Source organism: Nyctibius grandis, chromosome 24, assembly GCF_013368605.1.
Source record: "Nyctibius grandis isolate bNycGra1 chromosome 24, bNycGra1.pri, whole genome shotgun sequence".
NCBI classification, from domain to species: Eukaryota; Metazoa; Chordata; class Aves; order Nyctibiiformes; family Nyctibiidae; genus Nyctibius; species Nyctibius grandis.
Window position 1 is genome coordinate 32,783 of NC_090681.1, and position 24,652 is coordinate 57,434.

At 42.4% G+C, this 24,652-nt stretch overlaps 1 protein-coding gene and 1 long non-coding RNA gene across 2 annotated transcripts; one reads left to right on the forward strand and one right to left on the reverse strand.

Moving 5' to 3' along the window:
• Window positions 1-1,804: 1,804 nt before the first annotated feature.
• On the forward strand, window positions 1,805-15,841 carry RRAGC (Ras related GTP binding C). Its single transcript, XM_068417840.1, has 7 exons — window positions 1,805-2,101; window positions 7,643-7,846; window positions 8,563-8,762; window positions 9,702-9,816; window positions 11,366-11,508; window positions 12,684-12,832; window positions 13,849-15,841. The coding sequence occupies exons 1-7, from the start codon at window positions 1,835-1,837 to the stop codon at window positions 13,998-14,000; spliced, it is 1,230 nt and encodes a 409-aa protein (XP_068273941.1). The 5' UTR covers window positions 1,805-1,834; the 3' UTR covers window positions 14,001-15,841.
• Window positions 15,842-20,282: 4,441 nt separating this feature from the next.
• LOC137673316 (uncharacterized) lies at window positions 20,283-24,299 on the reverse strand. Its single transcript, XR_011049716.1, has 2 exons — window positions 24,226-24,299; window positions 20,283-24,006 (listed from the first exon to the last, which is right to left on the reverse strand). It is a non-coding gene; the product is annotated as an uncharacterized lncRNA (long non-coding RNA).
• Between the last annotated feature and the right edge of the window lie 353 nt (window positions 24,300-24,652).

A 24,652-nucleotide genomic window follows, 5' to 3' on the forward strand; every position in this document is an offset into this window, starting at 1 on the left:
CATTGTGTCAGTGGTTCTGTTAAGCTGCTGATTGCTCTCTTGGTTTTCTTTTAAGTAGAGGGGGTGACATGACACAGATGGACCAGCTGTAAACTAAAGCAAGACCTCCAAGGTATGTTCTGAGTTGGTACTCAGCACTGAGGTTAGGCTTCTGCTGAAGCTGATAGGGTAACTGTCTACTCAGAGGTGCACAAAAGGAGTGAGTTTAGTTATCTTAAGTGATGGACATAGCACAATGTTGGAGATGCAGTACCTACTGAACTTGCACTTTTTAATTTGCATGAGGTGTAGCTATTTCCATGCAGTTCATGTCTCCGATGCTGTTTTGGAAACCAGGCCTTGGAGAGTTGATCCAGAATCCACTTGGGCAGTTCTGAACAGAATACAAAGTTCTTATTTGTAATGGATGTCCTGTGTAATCACAGTGGCACATGTAAGAGTACAATGCAGAGAGCTCTGCTTTCTGATATATCTGACAGGGAAAAGAAAGGTCTAGGCAGGGCAGAAAATCCAAGAGACGTGTGTGTGACTTGCGATTTCTAATTTCACCTTTATGTTCTGTGGCCCCTGTTTCCCTGAATTGGCTTCACAATTCTTCTGAAATGCAAAGTTGTCCTTTACAAAAGAAAAGATACATTTTAAAGAGCTGCATTTGTCTCCTATCCTAAAACTAGGTACTCTAAAGGCAACTGATGACAGGAAAAATAAAGGAAAGGGGGGGGGGGGGGGGAAGTGCAGTAGCTGTCTTATATATTAGATCTACTGGCTATTAGTTTAACAACTTTGTTTCTAGGATGGGTTTTGCAGCTTGTCTTACAAGTGTAGTAGGATGGATCAGAACTCTTGCTAAAGGCAATGGATGAACTGAAATCAAGGGCTAACGAGTGTAATGGCTGCTTACCTTACTATTGTACCTATTCTTGATCTAAAGAGACCTCAAGAGAGCTAAATGAGGGGAAAATACTGTGTTAAATCTTTAAAACAACAAAAAAACCCACTCTAAACAAACAAATTAAAAAAATCCAAACAAAAAATGCCCCACCCTCTGCAACAAAGGAGAGAAAAAAAGCTCAGTTGTAAGTTAGAACATACAGGTAGCATTAAGTTGTGGCATGTGGAAGTAGGGAGAGGATAATGCTGTAGACAATGCATCATACAGCTGAACACGTGCTGCAAGTAACGTGACTGGAGGAACACAGAAATAAACACTGTTCGGGACACATGTTGCCAAAGAAGCAGCAGGCACGTAAGGTGTTTAGTCGAGGTCATCACTCAGGATTGTAATGAAATAACAAGTATTTGTCAGAACTTCAATCGAGCTGCTTGCCTGTACAAATGATGTCAGTAGAAAATTAATGACTATTTAATGAACATGAAGAACCTTGCTTCACAGATAACGATCGCATAGAAAGGCGGGTTGCCTCTTAGCCAAAGCTCCCGTGCCTCCGTTTAGTATTTTTGCGCCGCAGCTGAGGCGCGCCCCCAGGGGCGGTACCTGTGGCCGCTTTCCGCCGCAGGGGCCGGGCGCGGGGCCCCGCGCTCGCGGCGTCTCCCCCGCGGGGCGGTGGGGCCCGTCCTCCGCTCCGGCGGCGCCCGGCGCTGCCCCGCCCGCTGCTCGCCTTGCCCATCCCCTCACGTGCGGCAGCGCCGTCAGGTGACTCGCGTCGTCTGACCGGAGCCCTCCTACCTCGCTGCCTTCCTGAGCCAATCGGCGCCGCGGAGCGTGGTGCCGGCCAATCCGGGGCAGGCTGTGTGGCGTCGGGTTGGGTTGGGCGAGCAGAAGGAGGGCCTGGGACGGGCGCTGGTGGCTGGAGGGCGGCAGGCCCGGGCGGACATGGCGTTGCAGTTCGGCGGGGCGGGCGCGGCGGGCACGGCTGAGGAGCCGGCATTGGTGGGGGGTAGCTTCGGGGCCGCGGACTCGTTCCCCAAGGACTTCGGCTATGGGGAGGAGGAGGAGGAGGCGGAGCTGGAGGGAGGCCCAGGGCCCGGCGGGCCCGGCGGCGGCGCGGGCGGGCCCGGCGGTGGCGCGGGCGGGGCGGACTCCAAGCCGCGGATCCTGCTTATGGGGCTGCGGCGCAGCGGGAAGTCCTCGATCCAGAAGGTGAGGGGCAGCTGGTGGCTCCCCGCCCCCGCCTGCCGCGCTGCCTCCCCGGCGCCGAACCCTTTCTCCTTTCCGTGTTGCTGTTTAGGCAGTTTCTGCATTTTAACGTGGGCGGGTGTGGCGAGGTGGGACGGAAGGGAGGCTTCTGTTTAAAGACGCTTCCTTCCCAGAACGGACTCCGATCCTCTGCCCTAGAGAGGAAAGTTGGGTAGCATAGGATGTGTCGTTTGTAGTGCTTCACTTTAACGCTTCAGAAATGAGAAGCGAAGATACTGGTGTGAAATTTATCATGAGGTGTTTTCATACGGATGTGAAAGCACCGTGAGCGGTACAGGTGTGTGGTGTTTAGCTAGCACTTCCGCTTGGAAGAAGACTTGGACTGTTGTTCTGCCTTTTGTTCCTTTGAAAGAGACTTCTGCTTTTGTATGAGCAGAAGGGCAGCCTCTAGTTTCTTTTAGTACCCTAGACCGAGCAAATGAGAGTCACTGGTTGAGAAGGAAATAAAACAGTTTCGGTGCCTTAGGCTTGTTGGTAGCTTCATGAAGTCGCTAGCGTTTCTTAATAAAAATAAGACAAAACTGACTAATTTCATTTGCCATGTAGCTCAAGAGAAGTGTAGTGCTAAGAATGATCTTTGTTCCTCAGTGCAAGTTTTGTATTTGCAGTCCCTGTTATGAAGTTTTTAGGTGATACTTTTATGGGAGTGCCTTACTAGTGAAATGCGGTGATTCTCAAGCTCTAGACTTAGGGGCCTCAAACTTTCTTCAAATGCAAGTGTGGAATCCCGCAGAGATTTCTGTAAAGGTTCTATGCGGAGAAGCCTGTTTTTGATATTGCAGTATAGCAGGTATGAATCTGCTTCTTTTAGCTATCTTATGCAGACTGCTTGGTAATCCATAGACTGTACTAGACAAATGGGTTCTAAACTGTAGTCTGAAGACTCCTATCTTTTGCTGTAGGCTTGCCTTTCTTTCAACAAGGTTTGCAAAAGGTACTGTATCTGTTAGTGAGAATTTTTTTCCATTGTGCTGTTTCGAAATACAGTGGCAGATTGGGCTGTCATTGCTTTTCAGTCTTTCCAGTTATTCCCCATTATTTAGGCCTTATGCCCCCACTGTATGTGCAAATGCAGTGATTGCACTGAAAGTCTTTTCCTAAGTCTTCAGTTGTGTGAACGGCACTCATTGTAGATTGTCATTAAAGACCTTATTGTATTATCCACAGTTGAAAAAAGTGAACCCTAAAAGCTAGAAGGAAGCAGTAACTCTAAAGTACAGCTAGATTTTAAGACTTTACAAGTCACTGTATAGATGTAGCTTTTGGACTTTTTTTTTTTATTGACTAAGGTTGGTAACATCAGTTCTCTAAGGACCCATTCAAGTAGTCACACAGGAAAGGAACAGTGTGATATTGGGTATGCAATAAGAGGACATAGAATTTGTCTTTTGCCGATCGGTTGGCTCTGACTTGGGAATTAGAAGCTGTGGTTCTGTTACCTGGGACCTCATTGTGCTGCTGCCTGAGCGAACTAACTGTGGCAATAATTTGAGACACCCTTGGAGTATCAAGTTTCTCTTCAACAGCATCCCTGCTCTTAGATCTGTCTAGTCCAAAAATGGTCATAACCAGACCGGACCCTTTTGTCTGGGCACTAGTTGTTGATCACCTTACCAGGGAGCAGGGGTATGCGTGATAAACGCTGTATCAGGGAAAGTATTGGCTTTGTGGGAATCTAGAAATTTGTGTGAAAAACATGAATTATTAAACCATTCCAGCCTTCTACTGAGAGCAACATTAACAGGAGGCCTTTCGCTAAAGAAAAAAAATGATGGTGCTGAGGAGGAACTCTTTTTTTCCTTTGGATACTTGGATTTTCCATACTGGTATAACCTGTGAATGTTCAGTAGCAAATTGAGGTTACAAGATTTTGGGAATGTGATGATTACTTCAGTTTGTAGAACAAATGTGCAGACTTATGACTTGGGTAACTGGACTTACTGTACTGTCCTTATGTAATAGGAACCTTGAAAGAATTCAAGGAGAGTACCTGATTTTGGTTTTTTTTGGGTGTGTGGGGGTGTTGGTTGGTTGTTCTTTCTTTTATCATGGTCACCAGACTTGCTGCTCTGCTTTCGTAAGATTAGGATAAATATGTTACTATGAATTTGTGTGTGTGTGTAGTAGAACCTAAAGCTGCAGCTTGTTTGGAGCTGCTGTAAACCTTTCATTTATATCAATTTTTCGTTAAAGGTGTTAAATAAATGAATTGAATTGGGGGCGTAGGGAGTCAGAACCAGCTGTCTGTTGTGCTTCTGTAGCAAGCTCTAATACTTAGAAAATCTTACAGCAAGATCTAATGTAGTGCTCCTAATAACTAGTGAATTTCTTTAAAAACTTTGTCCTGTCTTCCTTTCGCTGTACTTACCCTCTTCCTTTGTCACTCCATACCCCCCAAATCTCTCCTCTGGAAAAAAAGACAGCTGCTACTTCTGAGACCATCTCATTCATTATAGCAGCCTGAGAAATCCACAAAATTAAATCAAGGATTCTGGAAAGCATGCAAATGACAAAATGGTTGTATGTCTTACTGCTGTTAGAGAATCCTTTGGAAGTTGCTTTTTATTGTTACCTGTGAAGCAGCTCTTTGCTTCCTATTAGTAGATTCTCAACACAATCTTGCAATACCATACCTTTTCTCTTTCTTTTCAGGGATCTCCTTCCATCTGCCTGTGCAAATTCCTTTCTGGACAACAGGGCAATAGAAATAGTCTAATATTACCTCAAGAAAAAAAGGGGTTTACTATGACTGGAAAAAAAAAAAAAGGAGTTTGAAAACCCATTCTGCATTTGGACTTATAGGTAAAGGTGCCTATTTTTATGTGCAGAATGATCGTGTGCTGCAGTGGGGAGAGTGGTTGTTTATGAAGGGCGAATTGCCTGCTTCGGCCGTACAGACTTCATTGAGGCATGCTTCGTGATGGCTTGGGACAACTCCCAGTGAAAGGTTCTCCCCTTCGGGTTACTTGCACCGTGAAGATTCTTAGAAAAGTTCTGGCTCTGGTTATTGTTTCTCTTCTGAGGAAGAGGATGTAGATTTCTCAGATATAAACCAGTTATTCATGTTTGCAGACAAAGTGTCTTTCTCAGCAACTTGCAATTCCTGTGTTAGATATTTTTCTTGCAGTTCATAGGTGTTGCTACAATGTACCTGATAAGGTGTCTTGCAGTGGCAGGTTATATTTGGTCATAAGGTTTTGTAATAGGGATGTTGTGGAAGTCATGCTTGTCACTTGATGTATAGGATTATTGTTTGGTGGTCTGGGAAATTTTTGTTTGTATGGATCAGGCCAACATTTCAGCTGGAAGTGAAATTCTGAATATGGCTGTTCTCCGATTTGTAAGGGAAAAAAAAAAAACCAAAAACAACCAAAAATACCCCCCCAAAACAAACACATGCTTCCCTGGGGAGTCCATTCAAAGTTTAAGGTAGTGGGAATGAACATGTTGGACAAATTCAGCTCATGGATCAAAGGAAAAGTATCTACTTGAACATTGAGACAGAAATTGTGATTTTTTTTAAAAAAAAACAACAAAAAACAAAACAAAGAAAAGGACAGTCCAAAAACATGGAGGCAGTTCAGAAATACTGCATCAGGAGTGAGGCTTAAGTGCTGCAATTCAAAAATAAAACCAAGTGCTGCTGTAGAGAAGTTATTATAGAGAAAAGGTTGACATATCAGGAAATAAAAAACATCCTGAAAACTCGGGAGATCATGGCAGGTCAGATGTGAATGGGAAATTCAGAGAGAGGAAAAAAAAGTGTGAAAGAGCATACTGCTAAGAGTGCTCAAGCTGACAGTGAAAAGTTCTTAAAATACAGTAAAAGCAGGAAGTCTGCCAGGAGGTCAATGAGACCGTTGGATGGTGATGGTGTAGAAGGAACACTTGGGAATGATAAAAGTCATAGCGAGGAAACTCAGCAGATTCTTAGAATTTTACTAGTTTTGTCTGCTCTGCCTGCATATGCAGGCATCCGTGTTAGCTGTGTGCTTCCAATCAGATGCTTCCACAGCCTTTTTATTTGCTTTATCAAGGCTGTGTAAAGTGAGTAAGAATGGGGGTAGATGCTAGGCTGTAGAAATGGAATTTGATCAAAACTATGTCCCGGGTACCCTATTAGTGTAAAAAACAGATGGGGAACATAAGTCCGATGAAACGTGCTGCTTTGGGAAGGAGGGGAAAGGGGGATGATGGCGTTACTTCTGAGAGACTCATCTGCTTTAAACTGCATTCACTAATTCTGTCCTGCTCCCTGTGGAAGATGCTGAGTTCCAAAGAAGGAATGCTGACTTCAGAATGCTTTAAAACTGTGCTGCAAACCCAGAGGAATTTATAGTCCTTAAAGTAAAGCCGCTACATATATAGAACTGTTCTTTTCCATACAAATGTCCTGCTGTTTAAAACCTCATTTAGATCCTGGCTTCCTCAAACGTTTGCTTTGAGGAACTGATTTTTTTTTCCCTTGGTCTTAAAAATCTAGAACTGACATACTACTTTGAACCTCACTAAACAATCCATTAACTACGCTGAGTGTGGAGTTGTTTGTCTCGCAGTTTTTTGGACAGAGATTGTTGCACTAGGTCTCTTTAATGAATGACTTCTGTAACTGTGTGAAACATTAAAAAAAAACCCAAAACATTACCAAGTGCTGTATAGGAAGCTTTTTTTTTTTTTTGCAGTCCTGGTGTTTGACCACCTTATGTTTGTAGTAACTTTTGTAATATATGGTTGAGTTGCTTTAGTGCAATGTGACTGCTTTTGCTACAGGCTGCTTTGTTGTGGGGTTACATGCTACTTCTATTTGTTCAGGGAAGGGCTAAAACCCCAGCAGGGCTTTTTGAGTACTAGCAATGAGTTTGTTTTTCATCACTGCAGCTAAACCATTTACCAACTAGTGTGAAAGCTTTCATCATTTCTTTAGAGTACTTTAGAGGGTCAGCAAACATAATTCAGTTGTTAATAGACAGCAAACTACCTAGCTAGTTGGGTTTCTAAAACTGAGATGTTATTTTTGTACACTTTTGTTGTAGTTCAGAAACAGTCTGATTATATTGTGTCGTAACACTTGACAGCAGACTAAAAGCAAAGTTTCCTTCAGAAATTTCTAAAACTGGAAAAGAATAGTTCTTAAAAGCTTTCAGTTGCTTAAATAACATGGTGGTTTTACACTAGATCTGAATCGGCTAATATAGCAGAATTTGAAAATACTGTGTTGGACTTGCAAGGAAGAAAGGGTAACTGGGATGTCTGTGTCTTTAGGCAGTAGTGTTATTTAGACTTGTGAAAATGTTTAACTGTATTCGGTTGCTTGGTTCTGGTTGAGGTTATTTCCTTAGCTGATGCAGGAAGCTGTCTATTTACCAAAAGGAAACTATACACTTTAGAATGGACAAACCTATTTGTAAGATTGAAGTCTCAGAACTTTTACCAATCTTTTCTAATAAGATGAAGTCAAGGCTATTATTTGTGTTCTTTTAACAGGTGGTGTTTCACAAAATGTCTCCCAATGAGACTCTGTTCTTGGAAAGTACCAACAAGATCTACAAAGACGATATTTCCAACAGTTCATTTGTGAATTTCCAAATATGGGATTTTCCTGGACAGATGGACTTTTTTGATCCAACGTTTGATTATGAGATGATCTTCAGAGGAACAGGTGCTCTAATATATGTAATTGATGCCCAGGTAAATACAAATCACTAAGAATCACAGGAAGTTTTCTTTTTGCTTTGTGTGCAAGAGGAATGATCAAGAAGCTAATAATTCATATTTTTAGATAAGTTCGTAAAACATCTGTTATGTATGAAAGGATGCCGTGGCAATCTAACTTCTGGTGTGTGGTTTTTAGTTTTTTGAAGTGACTGGAACATGCACTCCTGGTGGAGAGAGTGGAAAGGGGTGCATACTCTGAACTTACATTTTCTACAGTAATAGCGAGAACCTGCTGTGCTAGATGGTCTGAATTATCCCTTCCCTCTGCTGTTGACTGTTGTGGAGTTCATTTAATAACAGCACACTTCTGACTTCAGTTTCAAGTACTGGTACTGTTGGGTATCTGGTGGCTTCTGATGAACTTGGGAATTGCACTGTGGGAGATTACCTGGTTATTTGGACAGCCTTGGAGATCGCTGCCGCCTTTTGCCGAAGTGTAACCTGCCTTTTGCTCTGAAGCCTAGCTTTGTGTAGCTGAGCCTTGTATAGCTAATGCAGCTTAATTTACGTAACAGAATCTAAGCTTACTTGGATTTCTGTCACTCCAAGGTATTCTCTTCTCCCATACTTCTGTTTAGTTACAGAAGTGAAGTGAAGTTCTTGCACTGAAATGTTTTGTCCTTGTGCAGAATGGAATAGTTATCAGAGATAAAGCCTTGTCATTCATTCCTGCCAAAACTGATTTACAGGATGACTACATGGAAGCTTTAACAAGACTCCACATTACAGTTTCAAAAGCCTACAAGGTCAACCCGGAAATGAACTTCGAAGTTTTTATTCATAAAGTTGATGGTTTATCGGATGACCATAAAATAGAAACTCAGAGGGATATTCATCAGCGGGCTAATGATGACCTTACGGATGCTGGGCTTGAAAAACTTCACCTTAGGTGAGCTGAAAATTCTGGCATATGTGATTCTGCTGTTGTTGATGTGCATACAGACTAATGGCTTTTAGATGTAATAGTGGACGGACCAGAGGAAGGCCTTGTTAAGTTTCTTAACGTTGCACAAACTCTTGTTATAAAATACACCACTGAATTTATGGCCAAGCCTCAGCTGGTAGGCTGACTAAAATAAGGCAGGCTACTGTATCAGATTCCAATCAACAGATTTATTCATAAACTCGCTGATAATTCAAGGTCCTTTTGCATGCTTTTCATTCAGCATAACAGGCCGAATTTGTATATGTGGCCTGGAGGGGCAGGGGCAGGGGAAGGAGAGGGGAAGCTGCCTTCTAGTCCTGCTAGCACTGACATTTCAGCATGATTGGTTTTAAAAGCTTAGTCTCTTTACTTGATAGTTGGCTCGCTTTTTAGGTGTCTCCTACTGACACCTTTAAAACGAGCTATCTTTTCTCTGTTTTTACTGCTATTTTGGTTCTCGTGGAGCCTTTAAGTATTGCCAGTGTCTCTCGGTGTTAGTGTGAACAAAGTGGAAGGCCAGGAATAGGACTTGAAGAAATCTAGATGAGCATTTAATGCCTTTGTGCTAAGCATTCTGTAGGCTGTGTTGTGAATCACGGAATGGTTTGGGTTGGAAGGGGCCTTAAAGATCATCCAGTTCCAACCCCACTGCCATTGGCATGTTCAAATTTTTCTCTCTATTCTCCCATCTCCCAGAGACAGGGGAAGTCTGTTTCATGTTTACTCCAGTCGCTCAGAAATTAGGTTCAGGCAGTGGCGAGGTATATTTGTGATAAAGGCATCCCAGCTAAATCATCAGGCCTGAATGTTAGAAAACATATCTTTAACATTTCTATTGCAATTCTGAAATACTCTTGAATCTTTGTTCTTTTTTCTTCCTTTTTCCCTCCCTCCTCACCTCAGCTTTTATTTGACCAGTATCTATGACCATTCAATATTTGAAGCCTTCAGTAAAGTGGTACAGAAGCTCATTCCGCAACTGCCAACACTGGAAAATCTACTAAATATCTTTATATCAGTAAGTGTTAATGTAACAGAACTTTGAGTGAAATACGTGGAATGGTAAAGGAAGTCCTTCTGCTAAGGAACGCTGGCTAGATCTGCCCTTGGGAGATTCAGGTGGCGCTCAGTGTTGGTGTATTCTGCTGGCCCGGTTGTCTGCATTAGAAGCTCTTTACGACAGCTAAATTGTACTGGTGCGTGCTTTGTGCATGTTTCTCTAAATACTGACAAAGCATAGTTTGGCTGGTCATAACTGTTGGTACAGAAGTTTCCTGCCAGCACGATATACTGATTAGTCTGCTAAGGCACTTAGTAGTCTAATGTAGGTGTACTGGCAAGAGACTAAGAGACTTTTTTCGTAATATGAACTTGGCCTTGAACTAAACTGTCTTATTTCATGTGGCCTGTGAGACTTCTGCCCTTATTCTTTTAGTGTTTGCATTTCTTATTGAATTTATGACACAGAAATTTGCTGCTGTATACTTTAAATCAAATAAAATATCACCCTAGAGACAAGGCTGAAAGTAGCCTGTCTCATTTAAGCTATGTCTGTGAGGCTGTTGCAGGCATGTGGACAACATGGAAGAAAACAGCTGCAATTGAGAGGAGCTGTGCAGGTCAGACATGTCGCCCAATGCTACTGTATAATGCTTGTTTCCTGTGTTGGTAGAGGACTGTCTGTAATAAACTGGCCCAGTGGGTAAAGGGCACGTTAATGCTCACCTTGCTCAGCGCCTTGAGGGTATGGAGCGTGGCCCTGATGCCAAAAGGATCATTTGGATGTCCTCAGGACACTGCCTTGAGTATTCAGACTAGCTAAGATGAAGCGATAAGGAATGCTTCTGGTGCATAAATAGAAATTAAGCTTTGCCTGAAATCCGTAGTGTATATGTGGTAACTGGCTTAGGAGCAGAAGGCTTCTGAGCTTAGTATGAGCACGTGCACTCTGCCAAAGTGCTCATCTGCAAGTGGCACGGTACAATTGGCTTGGAGCTTTTCCATGCCCCTAACTGCCATAATGTGGTACTCTTCTTGGAGTTGTAAGTTTAGAAGCTGACTGTATTTGCTCTGCATGTTAAACTACACGGCAACAGCCCCACACAGAAACTGAACTGCCGAGATACTACAAGCGTAAAATTTAAGTGTCAGCATACTACTATGAAGTAAGTCGTCTCTGAGCCTGGTCCCTTAGGTGGATGTGAATGTCTGGCTCTTCTGGAGTTAATAGAAACACAGAAAATGAAAACTACTGAATTTGAGTTCTGGAAACATAATAAAATGTAACCTTAATTATGATCTGGTAAATAATAAACTAAAAAGAATTCTGACAGAGTCCCCAGCTTTATTTTTGTCAGCTAGAAGGTGATGTTGATATGTACTATGGCAAGAAGGGTATTGTATTTATAAACTATACGCTCTAAATCTTGATTCTGTCTTAAGCTTCTAAATTGGTTATGTTTAAACCATTTCCTGCTATTAAGAATGTGAAAGTGTATGAATTCTACTTGAGATTTTAAAAATGCAGTTGTTTTAAAAATTCATCCTAATTCTTTCTCTTTCTGAAGAATTCAGGCATTGAAAAAGCTTTTCTCTTCGATGTAGTCAGCAAAATCTACATTGCAACAGACAGTTCCCCTGTGGACATGCAGTCATATGAGTTGTGCTGTGACATGATTGATGTAGTGATAGATGTTTCCTGTATATATGGGTAAGTGATGAATACTCTTAGGAAAAAAGTCCTTAAAAGTTGTAGAATAGGTTTCAAACTCTGCAAGTAGTGCTGGCTTTGTCATCCAGCAAGATGCTATCTGTTGGTCTGTAGAGCACATTGGTTCTCTAAGTAGAATAAAGCCAAATGATTTGGCAGCTGGATCGAGCATTTGTACTCATTTCCCTCCTCTCGTGGCCTTAGATAGCCATCTGACATTTGTAGAAGTTGTTTCATGTAAAATATGAATACTGCTGTGTCTTGTTTGGCATGGTGGGTGCGAGTATGTAAATACCTGCAGATAACTGGGGTCAGTATGTGCCATAGCTTGTAAGTGTAACTTGCAGTCATGTTGCTTTGAGACTTGCTGCTATCTGAACAGAACAGCTTTTGCGAGGTCAACTCGGCTCACTGACTTTCTCTGAGGGATGCATGTAGTGCTTGTTTCTCACAATTTACTGCTGAATTATACTTCACAACTGATTTTTGAAGTAGCTCTGGAGAAGCGGTAACTTATTTTAGAACTGTGGTTGTAGCCTGGAAAATACAGTGCTGTCAAGGAATACTGCAACGTTTAAAGGTCTGTCTCCTGATGGATCAGCCCAGGGTTGTGTAACTGTTTGGTTTGGGTTTTTTTCAGGAGTGCTTAGAAGTAGCTTGCGATATATCTTTTGCTTCTATAGTAATTTAACTAACACTAATAACTTGCAGATAGAAAGCAGCATCCTAATCTTTTCTTGTAAATACAGGCTGTACATTTGTACGTAGAAGTCCTGTATTAGAATCTTCAATCACTTGATACCTTACTGTGACACTGTAAACTCAGTGAGATAGTGAGTAGTAGTGACTCTCTGGTTTGAAGGTGAACTGTGCTATAACTAATCTACTTTAGTTTGGTATCAAAAGAATGCGTGCTGGTAGCTTGCTCTTAACTGCTCATCTACAATAGATAGTATCTAGTGAAGGCCTCCACTCCGTTTAGTTCTAGCTTTCCTGAGAAACTTAAGGTGTGATAATGGTCTTATGATAGTATTAAGACCTGCACTGCAGGTTCTTCACTTGCTAACCATTCAGTATGCGTATTATTTTTCTAACTGCATTTAACAGGTATTTGTCTTGAAGTTACACGTGCATGCTTACTAGATTATGTCTTGGGTTAACTCGTTCTTTCTTAGGTTAAAGGAAGATGGCACTGGAAGTGCTTATGATAAAGAGTCAATGGCAATTATAAAGCTCAATAACACAACAGTCCTGTACTTAAAGGAAGTAACAAAGTTTTTGGCATTAGTTTGCATTCTTAGAGAAGAGAGTTTTGAGCGCAAAGGTAAGGACTTACCCCATTGAACGGCTTTTATCTAATCTTTTTTATCAACTGTAAAATATTAATAAGACTTTACAAGTCACCTTGATTTTTCTGTAACTAAATTTGTTTAATTTCTTCTGGGAGGAATTTTTTCCTTTCCTAGAGATAGGTATAAAGAGGTCTTATTTTTATTCTTGTGAATCATTGCTTTAATTGCTGTCCTCCTGCTGAAATGACTTGTGTAGCTAATGTGGCCTGTGTCGCTACCATCTGCTATAGTGGAATCGGTAGAACAGAGTAATGCTTATTATGTTCTGCTTGACAGCTGTTATATTGTGAATGGCCATATTCTCTATCACGTGTCGCACTGATGTAATTTTTTTAATGTATGACTACACAAATCTACAGTGGTAGGCTAGTACAGTATGTGGTAGGAACTTAGAATGAAGCGTTTAATACATTGCAGGTCTAACCAACTATATAGTTGCTTGGACCTGTAGAAGATGATGGTATGAATGGTCTTGCATAAGTTATGGGGTAGAAATGACAGGGTAGGCTGTAATTTCAAATTATTTGACTTCAATGGTGACAGTACTTGGCATTTTAAAAAGAGAAAAAGCAGATGTGTTCTTTTAATAATGCTGCTGTATTTGATCTCAAAGTTTTTCTCACCACAGTTAGGATATATATCAATGACATAAGGTGAAAGATAACATTCAAGTAATGGTTGTGCTGCACTAGCACATTTTGGGCGAGGGTGTGGAGTCTTGTGTTGTCCCCTCACCTACTGTTTCATTATGAATATACACCTTGCATTCCAAATGAATACCTTTTTTTTTCTAAATACTGAGACAGTCTAAATACTGGCATCAGTAAACTTTGTTAAATCTTCTGAATCCAAATTCATACTAAAATAAGTAGTAAAACAGCTGTTGGTTAAGTGAAACATTTTATATTGATTTTGAAGCTCTGTTGATTACATAAATGTGCCAAGCTGAGCAGAGTTTTTCCTCTCCCCTCCCCCTCCTTCTTGACAGGTCTGATAGACTACAATTTTCATTGCTTCCGCAAAGCCATTCATGAAGTCTTTGAAGTAGGTGTTGCCTCCCACAGAATCTGCAACCATCAATCAAGCACCTCAAATATGAAAGCAGTGACTCACAATGGCACACCTAGGAATGCAGTCTAGAGGAAAACTAAAGATGTTGGATAGACTTGTCAGCTCTTCACTCCAAAGTTTTGTGGAACAAGAGAAGAGTAGTCTGAAAGCCTGAAGTATGTTTCACAGGAGAAGAGTGGCGCTAACTGTGGAACAGCAGCTTGTAACTCATATTGGACAACTGAAACTACTGTAAAAATACTTTGAGGCCAGTGGAGTTAGAAATCCCAGTTTGAAACCAGCTTTATTGAAAGTGCAATGGTTTTTCAGCTTGGAGTCCTATTTTAACAGTCTGTCTCTGACTGATTGCCCGGTCAAAACTTACAAATGATTGAGTTGAGTTTTGTGTGAAACACTGAATAGTCACTTGCTCAGCTTTTATTTTTAAATCTGTAGAATATCTACTTTTGTTTCAGATTACCCTTTTGTCATGCAAAAAAAGAAAAGGTGGTGTTATTTAGGCTTGTGAAACTCGGGCTTTTTGTTTGGTGAGGCTGGTCTCACAAATCATTCCATAAAGTAGTTCTTACTTTTGCCAGTGTGTTCAGTATTCTCGTGAATTCTGTACTTGTTAAGTGGATGCAAGGTAGAGCTCTGTTCTAGTGATTCTGTGTTTGTTTGGAGAGCTGACCTGGAACTTCGTTTTAAGAGATTGTGATACTTTGCTTTCAGACCATGCTTCTTGGTATGCCCCCTTTGATGGAAGGGAAGTAGTGAAACCAGAAATAAACTACCTGTTCTCTTTTGCAAAAAAATGGATGTCATAAATCTGTGTGATTAATTCTATTCACAACACAACTGCATGGCTAACTAAACTGAAGTGTCTGCCACATGTTGGAATAAAGCAACCACTTTCAGCTATTCCCAAGCGAAGAAAAGACAAAGTAACTGACTTTTGAGGGTGGATCTCTTTCTACCCTCTGACTGATAATCAAGACAATTCCTAGGAAGATGTTTGAGGGTGTTATCCTTGCGTGGCAATTAAATATCAGTGTGCCACAACCCACTAATAATACTGAATGTTGAAAGTGCGTTGATTCTGTACTGTGGTAAACACCTTGATGCCACGCAATCTAGAATAGTGGTTTTTTCCTGATTTTGTGAATGCTGGCTTTCATACTATGGGAGGTATATCTGAATTGTTTTAATCTAATTTATGGGTATTATTACTGCAGATGCCATACTGTACATCAGCCTTGCTATGCAGTAAGCTCAGCTACTGGCCTGTAAAGATCTTGCCTCTTTTTACTTGTCCCTATGCGTGTATAGATGTTGCGAAGCCACTGGACCGACTATACAACTGCCACTATAAAAGTTTCTGCAAGAAGATCTGTAACTGTAAGCGATCTCTGCAACTGATGTATTTATGTGGTCAGAAATAACCACGGGATTGCTTCTGTGCTTATAGAATGGATTTTCATGGAACTATGTAAAAATTAATATACATGCATTAACGTTAGGGTGTATGCATATACTGTGTAAATGTTTTCCCTTTGTTTTAAAGGTGTTGTATGATACTAAATACATAAAGGATCTGCTCCAAAAGTTACCAGTCAGCAGGAGACTTGGGAATTCAAGTGCTCTAGTTCAGTTCTCTCAATAGCAGTTGTAGTTCTGAACCTAGGCCCCTTTTTAGTAATGGAACTGCAGGGGTTTTTTAAGAAAGTGCTGTGGGCTTGTAAGATTGGATTTTGTAGCTTGCAAGCTCTATCACAGTGTTCTGGTACTCGAGAGGAGAAGTAATTGTTAAGATCACAGGAAGGAAGAAATCATTCCCATTTGTGCAGTGAGTTTTTCATGTTCTAAGTACATATGTATGTTCCTCCCTTTGCCTTCACTCTCTACATGATTTTGTGCTAATAAAATGAGAAAAGGTCAAATTGTAACACTTGTTTCTGTTGGAGGATGAGACACTTCAGCAAGTCTATAAAGGCCTATATAGTTGAGCAAATTTTAAAAAGCCATTGTCTTCACAGTATTTTTGAAAAAGTTAAATACCACCTTCCCATGTGAGGCTTTAAAAATTTTAGTCAACCTTAGCTTTCCTCTCAATTAAAAGCTGACTCCAAAGTGAATACTCAGTTTTCAGAAGACAACTCTAGACTTTAAAGGCATATAAAGATGAAGTGACTTGTTCTCTTCTTTTGATTAAGTGAGCCTTAGGCTACGTTCTGAAATTCTGCCTTCTGGTGTGCATGTTGTGGTGTTTTTTTGGTTTTCTTTTTCTCAGCATTACCTTACTCTTGAATGATGGCATCTCAAAACAGAATACTGATTATTTTCACTACTACCTGAACAATATTAGCTTTAAAAGTTAAATTGGTCTGTAGTAAGGAGCACGATATTTCTTTAGTTTACTAGGACTAGTGTTACCGTCCTTTGTTGCATTTAAGAGGGCTAATTTGGCAGAAGCTAAACCCCTTTGTTTTTGTTGGTTTTGTTTTGTTTGGCCCATACTTTGTGTTCCAATGGATAGAGTATAGTTCCATTGTGATTTAATCCTAATGCAATGATTGGGTATATAGTGTATACTGAAGCACTGTGAATCGTCAAAACAAAAGCTGTGATTTTACTGTCAGTGGGGTTATAAGTGAAATTAACCAGGTGCCTCTAAGATTGGAATTTTCTTTTGAATTCAGTTGCATTTCCCAAATTACCTTTTGAATTTCAGTGGGCAAAGTGCCTCCTTCACCCTCTCTTATTATTGCCACTACAGTAGACTGTATCCACAGTTGAGCCTGAATTCAGCTAAGGGCAAGAGAGGTGTTACTTTGGGTTGCACGTACTGCATTCACAATTAATTGGTTGTCTTTTTCATTAACTCTTTCGCATTGGGGTAATATATCAGATATGAGCCATTGTTTAGTTCCCAGCGCTGACAGAGAAGATTGTAGTGGATGTTGCAGTGTGTATAAATTACCTCTTGTTGAGCTTATTTTGTTTGCTAAAACTTCAGAGTCCATGCTGTTCAATACTTCTAACCCTGTTCCCAGGACGCCAGTCACATCTCTCTTTGGTCACTGTGGAGAGGTGAGGGTGTGTCCATGCAACCATGCTGACCACCCTGTGTAAGATGTACTCAGGAATGGTAAGCAGGTAGGTTTAATTGTAGAGATGTTAATTTGCATTGATAATTCTACTCGTTTGAGGGACCATGACAGATTGAACAGCATCTGCTGTTGACCTCTGTTTTTTACTACATATGGTCCAAATTTGGATGTTTGTGGAGTCAACCTCTCCTTGGGACCATGGCCACTCTGGGTCCCTTTGGCTACAAATCAATGGAAACCAGATGGTTAGGGTAAAGAACACCACCACAAACTCAATTTGTTGATTCATCATCCTGAAATTTGGGTCTCCAGACACCTATAGTAGGTTGGCATAGGCTAGTCCATCCATCCACGTATACTTCATTCAGGATCGCTGTGCATACAAAAGAAAGGAAACATGCTTGGTTGAGCATACAACCAGCAGGGTTATTTTAAAAAGAGGGTGTGATCCACCAGGTAGTGATCCGGTGCATTTTTCCTGAGCAATCTTTAGCCTCCCATGCATAAAGATTTTTGGGGGTAGTTAGTACCATTGGTACTGTTCCAATCTGGGGCATTTTTACCAGCACGGGTTGTCCAGTATAAAATCCCATAGGATATTCCCCTGGCTTGGTATGAACCTTTGGGGCAAGTTAATTAGCAAATACACTGAATGCTTTCGTTGTAGGGCAGCCATCTCCACCCCGTCTGTTGTTCAGTTGGTAGATGGTGTTAGCATTCAACTGTTGATAATCTGCTGTGAAATGCCACTGTCCAGTAGGTTTCTTCACTGGCTCTACTGGTAATTACAAGGCGAATGAGTTCTTTTAATGATACCTTTGCTTTTCCAATTCTGTTGCCACCCCATCAATCCCTGTAAGGGCTGCCGACGGCAATGGATATCGCCTAACATTAGTAATTTTAAAAGGGGGTAAGGGATAGATATTTGTAATAAACTCAGTCTCGCTATGTCTTAACTCCTTTTCTTGTCCTGCAAAATTCCATACAATACCATGGGGGAGTTTCCAAGTTCATCCACATAATAAATCAAACCCCAAAATGTTATTGTGGGCTGCGCCAACTAAGACTTCTGCCTGGGTTAATCAATGTTCCCCTGATAACCAGAGAGTGATTTTTGGGGTAGGGCATTCCCTTACCTCACTGTCGATCCTGGTGAATTTAACTCTCTGTCGGCTAGGTTTTATACCAAGGGTTTCTGCTATTTCTTTGGAAATTACTGACATTTGAGCCCCAGTATCAATAAGAAAGTCTATTAATATCATCCAGGCTCCCATGGGATTTGCAATGATAGGATCAGAGCATTTACCAGAGAGCCATTAAACTGCTAATATCTGCCAGCCAGGGTGGCTCACTGCCCTCCCCAGAGATGGGAGGTTTTTTTGGCTGGTATTCTGCCAAGTCAATTAAATCATGCTCCAGTGCAGAAGGTGCAGTTTTTTTCATGTCTGAGGTTTCTCAGCTGAACAATTTCCTCCAAGCAAGTTAATTTTCTTATTAATGGACTGAATCAATATTTGGAGATCATTAGTGGACATACCATGCAGAACTTCCAAGCTGTCCCCAAATCCAAGGCTTTATGCCACAGTCCACCCCATCCCCAGTTAAATTTAGATTTCCCTTCAGGTGGGGGTTTCAGAGTATGGATTTGACAAACTTGCTGTGTGTGATCATCAGGCTTCCACCTGCTGAACTGACCCAGCCCATTTGGCATATGTATTTAACTATTTCTTGTAAAAACTCGCTTCAAGTGGTTATGGGAGTGGCTGCTCAATCTCGTCTGCGACTACTGTTGTGGTCATGAGCAGTTTGTATGCGATCTTGGATATTTGCTACAACCATTTTAAGACTGTTGGGAAGGCCACGAATAAGAGGGGTTAATTGTGCCGGGTCGATGGGACCTAGCATCGGGGATTTCCTTAACTCGTCTCTCTCAATACAGTGCTTGTATGCAGGCAGCCTTTCGTGCTGACGCTGCAAAACCGGAGCAGCCGCTCGTTTTAATTTCTCGTGTGTTTCCTCTCTCCTGGGGATCTATACCACCTGCCCAGTATGCAGCCCGTGTGGTTAAGGAGTAACTACGATCCCCCGGCATGGTAGTCAGAAATACCCTGGGACCCCAGTAGTCCCCTCTTTGTCCTCACTCAGCATAATTCAGTCTCCTCCCATAAGAGACACTCGCCACGCATATTCAACCTCAGATTTCTGCCGTCGTGCGTATTTCTCCTGTAGTTCCACTAACTCTGCTGGAAACCAGGGAATTGTGTGCACAGTAGTGTGGACCTCTTCATCACTGTCAACAGCGGTCTCAGTTTTAATCACAGGATATAATGGGACCGGCTGGGATTTGGGATCGGGGGTTTCTGCGATCTCATCCTCATCGCTAACAAACCAGATATCCCTGTCCCAAGTTTCAGGGTTTGCACAACGTATTAATTTATGAATCTGCCTGACTGAATCAGGGAGTTGCACTTTTATCTAGCAGCAGGTTTAAATTTTCTAGCATTTGCTTAAGATGATCATTTTCACTTTTAAGATGATCATTTTCACTTTTAAGATGATCATTTTCACTTTTAAGATGATCGTTTTTACTCATGAGTTTATCAATTCAGGCTCCTAATTTTCCTCCTGTCTCTCTCAAAAGCCAATGACGATTTCAATACCTCATTTTCTCTATTTCACAGCCCGATATTCTGTATCTACAACTTGTTTGGGAGCAGGGGATTCCTTCGCTTCTTGCTGAGCAAACAGGCCTCTAGTACTGCACAAATAACATCTTTACCTTTTCCCGCTCTAGTTTTCTGTGCTTCCTAATGTTGTTTAATGCGTTCTATCACTTTCTTTTCATCTTTCCAAAACTCTCAGGCCCACTCCTTTCCAGCTTGGGAAGGGGCACATTTGTACTTTTGCAGCAGGTTAACCATGGCAATCCTGTCCGTGATACCAGTTTTCTGTTGCGTTTAAGAGGGCTAATTTGGCAGAAGCTAAACCCCATTGCGTTCCAGCTTGTCCTCAGATACTAGAGGGGCTGGGGGCAGCTGAGCTTAGCCGCTGAGTGATGCCCAATTTGACACCTTAAATTTTGGCTGAAATGGGCCAAAGTTGGCACTATCAGTCTGGCTGTGTTCAACAGCTAATACATTGAACTAACCCAGGTCCAGATGCACTAATAGTGCAGGGCCTGGTCACGGCTGATGAACTAACACGGTTCCAGGTTACGCCATAGATCTGCGAGCATCCACCAAAATAAAATCCTTGCGACTGGTTCCACAGGTAAGGTAATTTATTTAAGCAACAGATACAGATTCTTTTAGATTGCCGGTGATGAATACACTGCAAAGCCCGCTTAGGTACCTATGAACATATATATGTTGCAAGATGACTATATAGCGCTACTAATATGATTATAAATACAAGCCTGATTTCTAAGTTTCCTGGGGAAGCACCTGGTATAACCAAGTGTACAGTCTTACCCAAAGGTGTCCCTAGGGGTGTGGAAGAGAGGTTCAGCCCATCGACTGATCCCAGAAGTCTGTAGTGATGTCTCCCTGACTTCTTAGCAATGGTATCTTCCCCCTCTTGCCTCTTTCTTAAAGGCATTTTATATTATTTTCTAGGTTTAGGTGAAACTTGACTTACTCTAGTTATACATACCTTTATTATTGATTGGTGCAAAATTCTCTCGCTTCGATTTTAAAGGTATAGACTGAGAAAAATTCAGAGAGCATGCTCAGGGGCAGAGGGAGGTGGGTAGCTTTTGGGATGGAGGTGTGTTTTGGTATTATAATTAATGAGTAAATTTCATCCACGGGACACAATTTTGCCACAATCGCTGGCTCAGCGATCAGCATTCTGAGTGGAACGGGGTATTATTTCTTATTTGACAATAGCTATGTGATTTATCAGCCACAAGGTACCACAGAGTTCCCACACCTGCCTCGTTTACACAGAGCCTGGCCACGGTTATCTCCACACAGTTCCACCCTCCATCCTCTCAGCACACCAAGCTCCCTTGGTGTGCGAACGTCTAAGAATGCAGGCCAGGTTGCCTGGGGAACCATCACGTTACATGCCAACCACGTCCCACCCTAGATGCTTTCTTAGTTCTATCAGATGTGGGTATAACTTTACTCTCAATAAGTGTGCCTCCAATAATTAGTTTCAATAAGTTGCCCCCTGGTAGTTACTCCACATCCTTCCTAACGTTAATCAATTTAAGTCAGATGCTGCTATTCAAGTAGAGTGTTACTTAACCTGTTGCTGCTTTAGCAAGGCAGTTTTCAGCTTGTGCTTAAATCTTAATGCTGCCAGGGAGGGAGGGGGAAGGATAGAAATATATGCTTTATTTTATCCCTTGTGTCCCTTTCCTGTGCTGACCTGCTGCAGGGAGAGATCCTGTTAGAGTTAAGGGACAGCAATATCACAGTCTCTCCAATAAAAGGACTGAAACTGTAAAGGAGACCATCAACTAATGCTTCACTTTTCTGCCTTTTTTTTTTTTTTCCTCTAGACCTGTAGTGATACAGATGCTCTGCAGTCTTTTTTTGCAAACAACTGAGGATATGTGTTTCTAAGGAGAAAAAAGGTGCAGACAGGGGAAGGCGCGGGGGGGGGGCAGAGAGTGACTAGCCTGGAGGGAGAAGGAATAAAATCTCTTTCTGTTGAACACTAAGGCAATCCCTTGCAAGATACCTTTCAAAGCTTTGCGGTGCCTGGTGCCAGATGGTTGCTAATCACTGGTTAGGTTTCCAGTTGACAATCATGCCAGCTGTAGCACAGGAAAGGAAAGGAAGGAAAGGCCAAGCCTGGGAAGAGGGGGCAGAGCAATAAAAGATGGCGTCTATTTGCTGTCCTGAAGATTTAAATCCACCTATCGTTTGGGTGGAAGAGTGAGGGGGTCCTCTCTCCCTCCCTTCCTCTCAGACCTCCCCAAAACTCACGCGTGGCTGAATCACTCACTCATATCGAACGGACAGCAGCTGTAAGCGTGGGGCTGCACGGAGCCGGGCCTTGCCTTCACGCAGCAGGAAGGGAAGAGCAGGGAGAGCTCTCGTCGAGTGGCGGTCTGCGGGGAGCGGCCCTCTCTCCGAGGCGCCTCGTCCCCGCGCTGAGAAAAGTCGCCGAGGCGCCAATGGCGGGCGCTGTCAGAGCCCCCGCCCGGGAGCTGCGCCTGGGCCGGAGCAGGGGGCCGGGGCCGGGGCCGGGGCCACGGCCACGCCGGCCTGACGCGTCTGGCGGGTGGGGCCGAAGCAAGGGTCGCGCGCGCGGTGGCTGCCCCAGGCAGCAGGGGGCACCTCAACAGCGCGAGGGCAAGAGTCGCTCGGCTTCCGGGCGCGGCGGGGGTTTCCCGCCCGCTTCCGTTATTGTCCGCGGTGGCGCGGGGCGGCTTTGTGGCGGGAAGGAGCCCTGGCGCGCGGTGCGCGCGCACGGTGGTGCGCCGAGGGCGACCCGCGCGCCGTTACTCACCTGAGGGGAAACTCGCTCCCGCAGGTGCCGTCCGCGGGGCCGTGGCGTGTCGGCGCCTGGCCCGGCGCGGGTCGGTGCGCGCCGAGGTGCCGAAGGCTGGGAATGATCCGTCCGGTGACGGGCGTTGGGAGCTGCTGCTCGGTCCGGGTATGTACCGCCTGATACCTGTGTGTATGTGGCCTTTTCTCGTTTGCGAAAGAGTTTGTGTTTTCTCTATTTTTTTTAGCTTTGAGTACCTACTCGCGGTAGATGGCACTCTTGTAATATGTCTACAAGATGAATTTTAAAAAATGTTTCCTTTCCTAAAGCCATCTTCACTTTCTACCTCAAGTAGGTCTTACTTGGGACATACATCCACTTGCTGGTGCACAGTAGGACAAATTCAGAGGTATTTGTAGTTTTTCCTTGAAGACTGAGTTAACTTTTAGAATAGAGCAGCTGAGGAAAACTGTCGTCTTTAAACTCTTCTGGTTTGTTAAATGCCGTTGCTGTATCCCAGGTAAAGCGTTTTCTTTTTATTTTTTCTTGCTTTACATTTCCACTGACTCCTGCTCCTGTGTATGTGGGCATCTTCTCCCTTCTTTTCCTTTCCCCACTATGCTTTACCTTCCCGGGACTGATTTCTACCCTGGGAGTTGGAAATGGGTAGCAGGAGAGAAGTATCTTTTAAAAAGGAGTTCTAGAGGTACCTTTTCTGAATGCTGGAGTTTTGAGTCAACTTAGATGTGGTAAAATTCTCTGGATAAATAGGATTTTGTTCTCCTGTCTGTTCATTCAAGTGCAGAGTAAATGTTTTTTTCCCAAGATCCACCTTAGATAACGTCACTTTTTTGAACAATCGGCTAGGTAATTCAGAACTAATTATCCTGATTTACCTCTCGGACACCTGGTGAGGCAAGTGAAGAAGAGCAGTCGAGGACCATTCAGAAGGAAAAGGACCAATTAAAGCTGTGTTTAAACAAGAGGTTAGAAAAATTGCTGGAGGCTACAGCTGAAGCATTTAAAGAGTGGAGTGCTTGCAAGATCCAGACTAAAGAATCTGAATTTTAACTCTTCTGGAAACTGTTTTCTTTTCACGGAGAAATAGACAATATTCCAAATGCGGGAACAGAGCTCAGCTTCAGGAGATAAACTTTTTTTTTTTTTTACCTAGAACTCATGCAGCCTTTTTGATAGAGTTTTCATATTTATTTCTAGCAACTACAAATGTCTAAAGTTACACACTTTGCTTTCGTCTGTGGGTGAATTAACTCTTCCTCTGAAGTCTGTTGAAATCCTACGGTAGGACTTCCTTTGATGAAAAAGTGGCAAATGTGTAAATTAGGCGGCTGTTGGTTCTTTAATGTTCCATTTTCTTTCCAGCCTTGAAAGGAGAAGCTATTCCAGTCTGTGCACATCTCGCTTCTGACTTTGATTTTTGCAATAGAGTTATTGTTGATGTGTCCATCCCCATCCCCCTCTCTCTTCTTCCTCCCTCCCCCAGTGTCTTTCAGGCTGTTAACTGCTTATTCTTTATCTGAAATCTGTAAGAGAAAAGCAACGAGGAAATATTTGCATTTATAAGCCTATATAACTGTGAATGTTTTAAGAGACTGGTCACTTTTATTACCATTGACAGCAAGGAAAAATCTCATTTCCCCATAAGCACATTCACTCTGCAAAAATTCTGTGAGCCTCCACGTGTCACAGTTCTAATCCAAAAGCTTTTGTCACACATCACATACCTGTTAGCTGGTACTTACTGCGATAAAAACATGCTCCCAGACTGATAGTAGTCGTTGTTCAGAGCCGCCTTCTGAGCTGTTGCAGTCAGGTTTCGAAATGTAATTTGAAGATCAGCCAGGTGCTAGGCCAGTGTTTGACCTGGAAGGCGATCTGTTTTGCAGTCTTCCCTCTCCTCCGCGCCTCCCCCCCCTTATTTTTTTTTAATAGACTTGATGATATTTGATACAAATACTGATGTTAACGGCTTTTGGAAAATGATACTGTATAGAGCAGGCGTTATATTACAATTCTGAACTACAGAGTGATAAACAGAAATGTTACCTTTGTGCGGGATGATCTGTATGTTAAACAGACAATTATCTTAGGACAGTGTCTTGGTCTGAGCTTGTAATTTTGGTTGATGGTACACTATTTTTAAAATACTATTCAAAGACTGATAAGAGA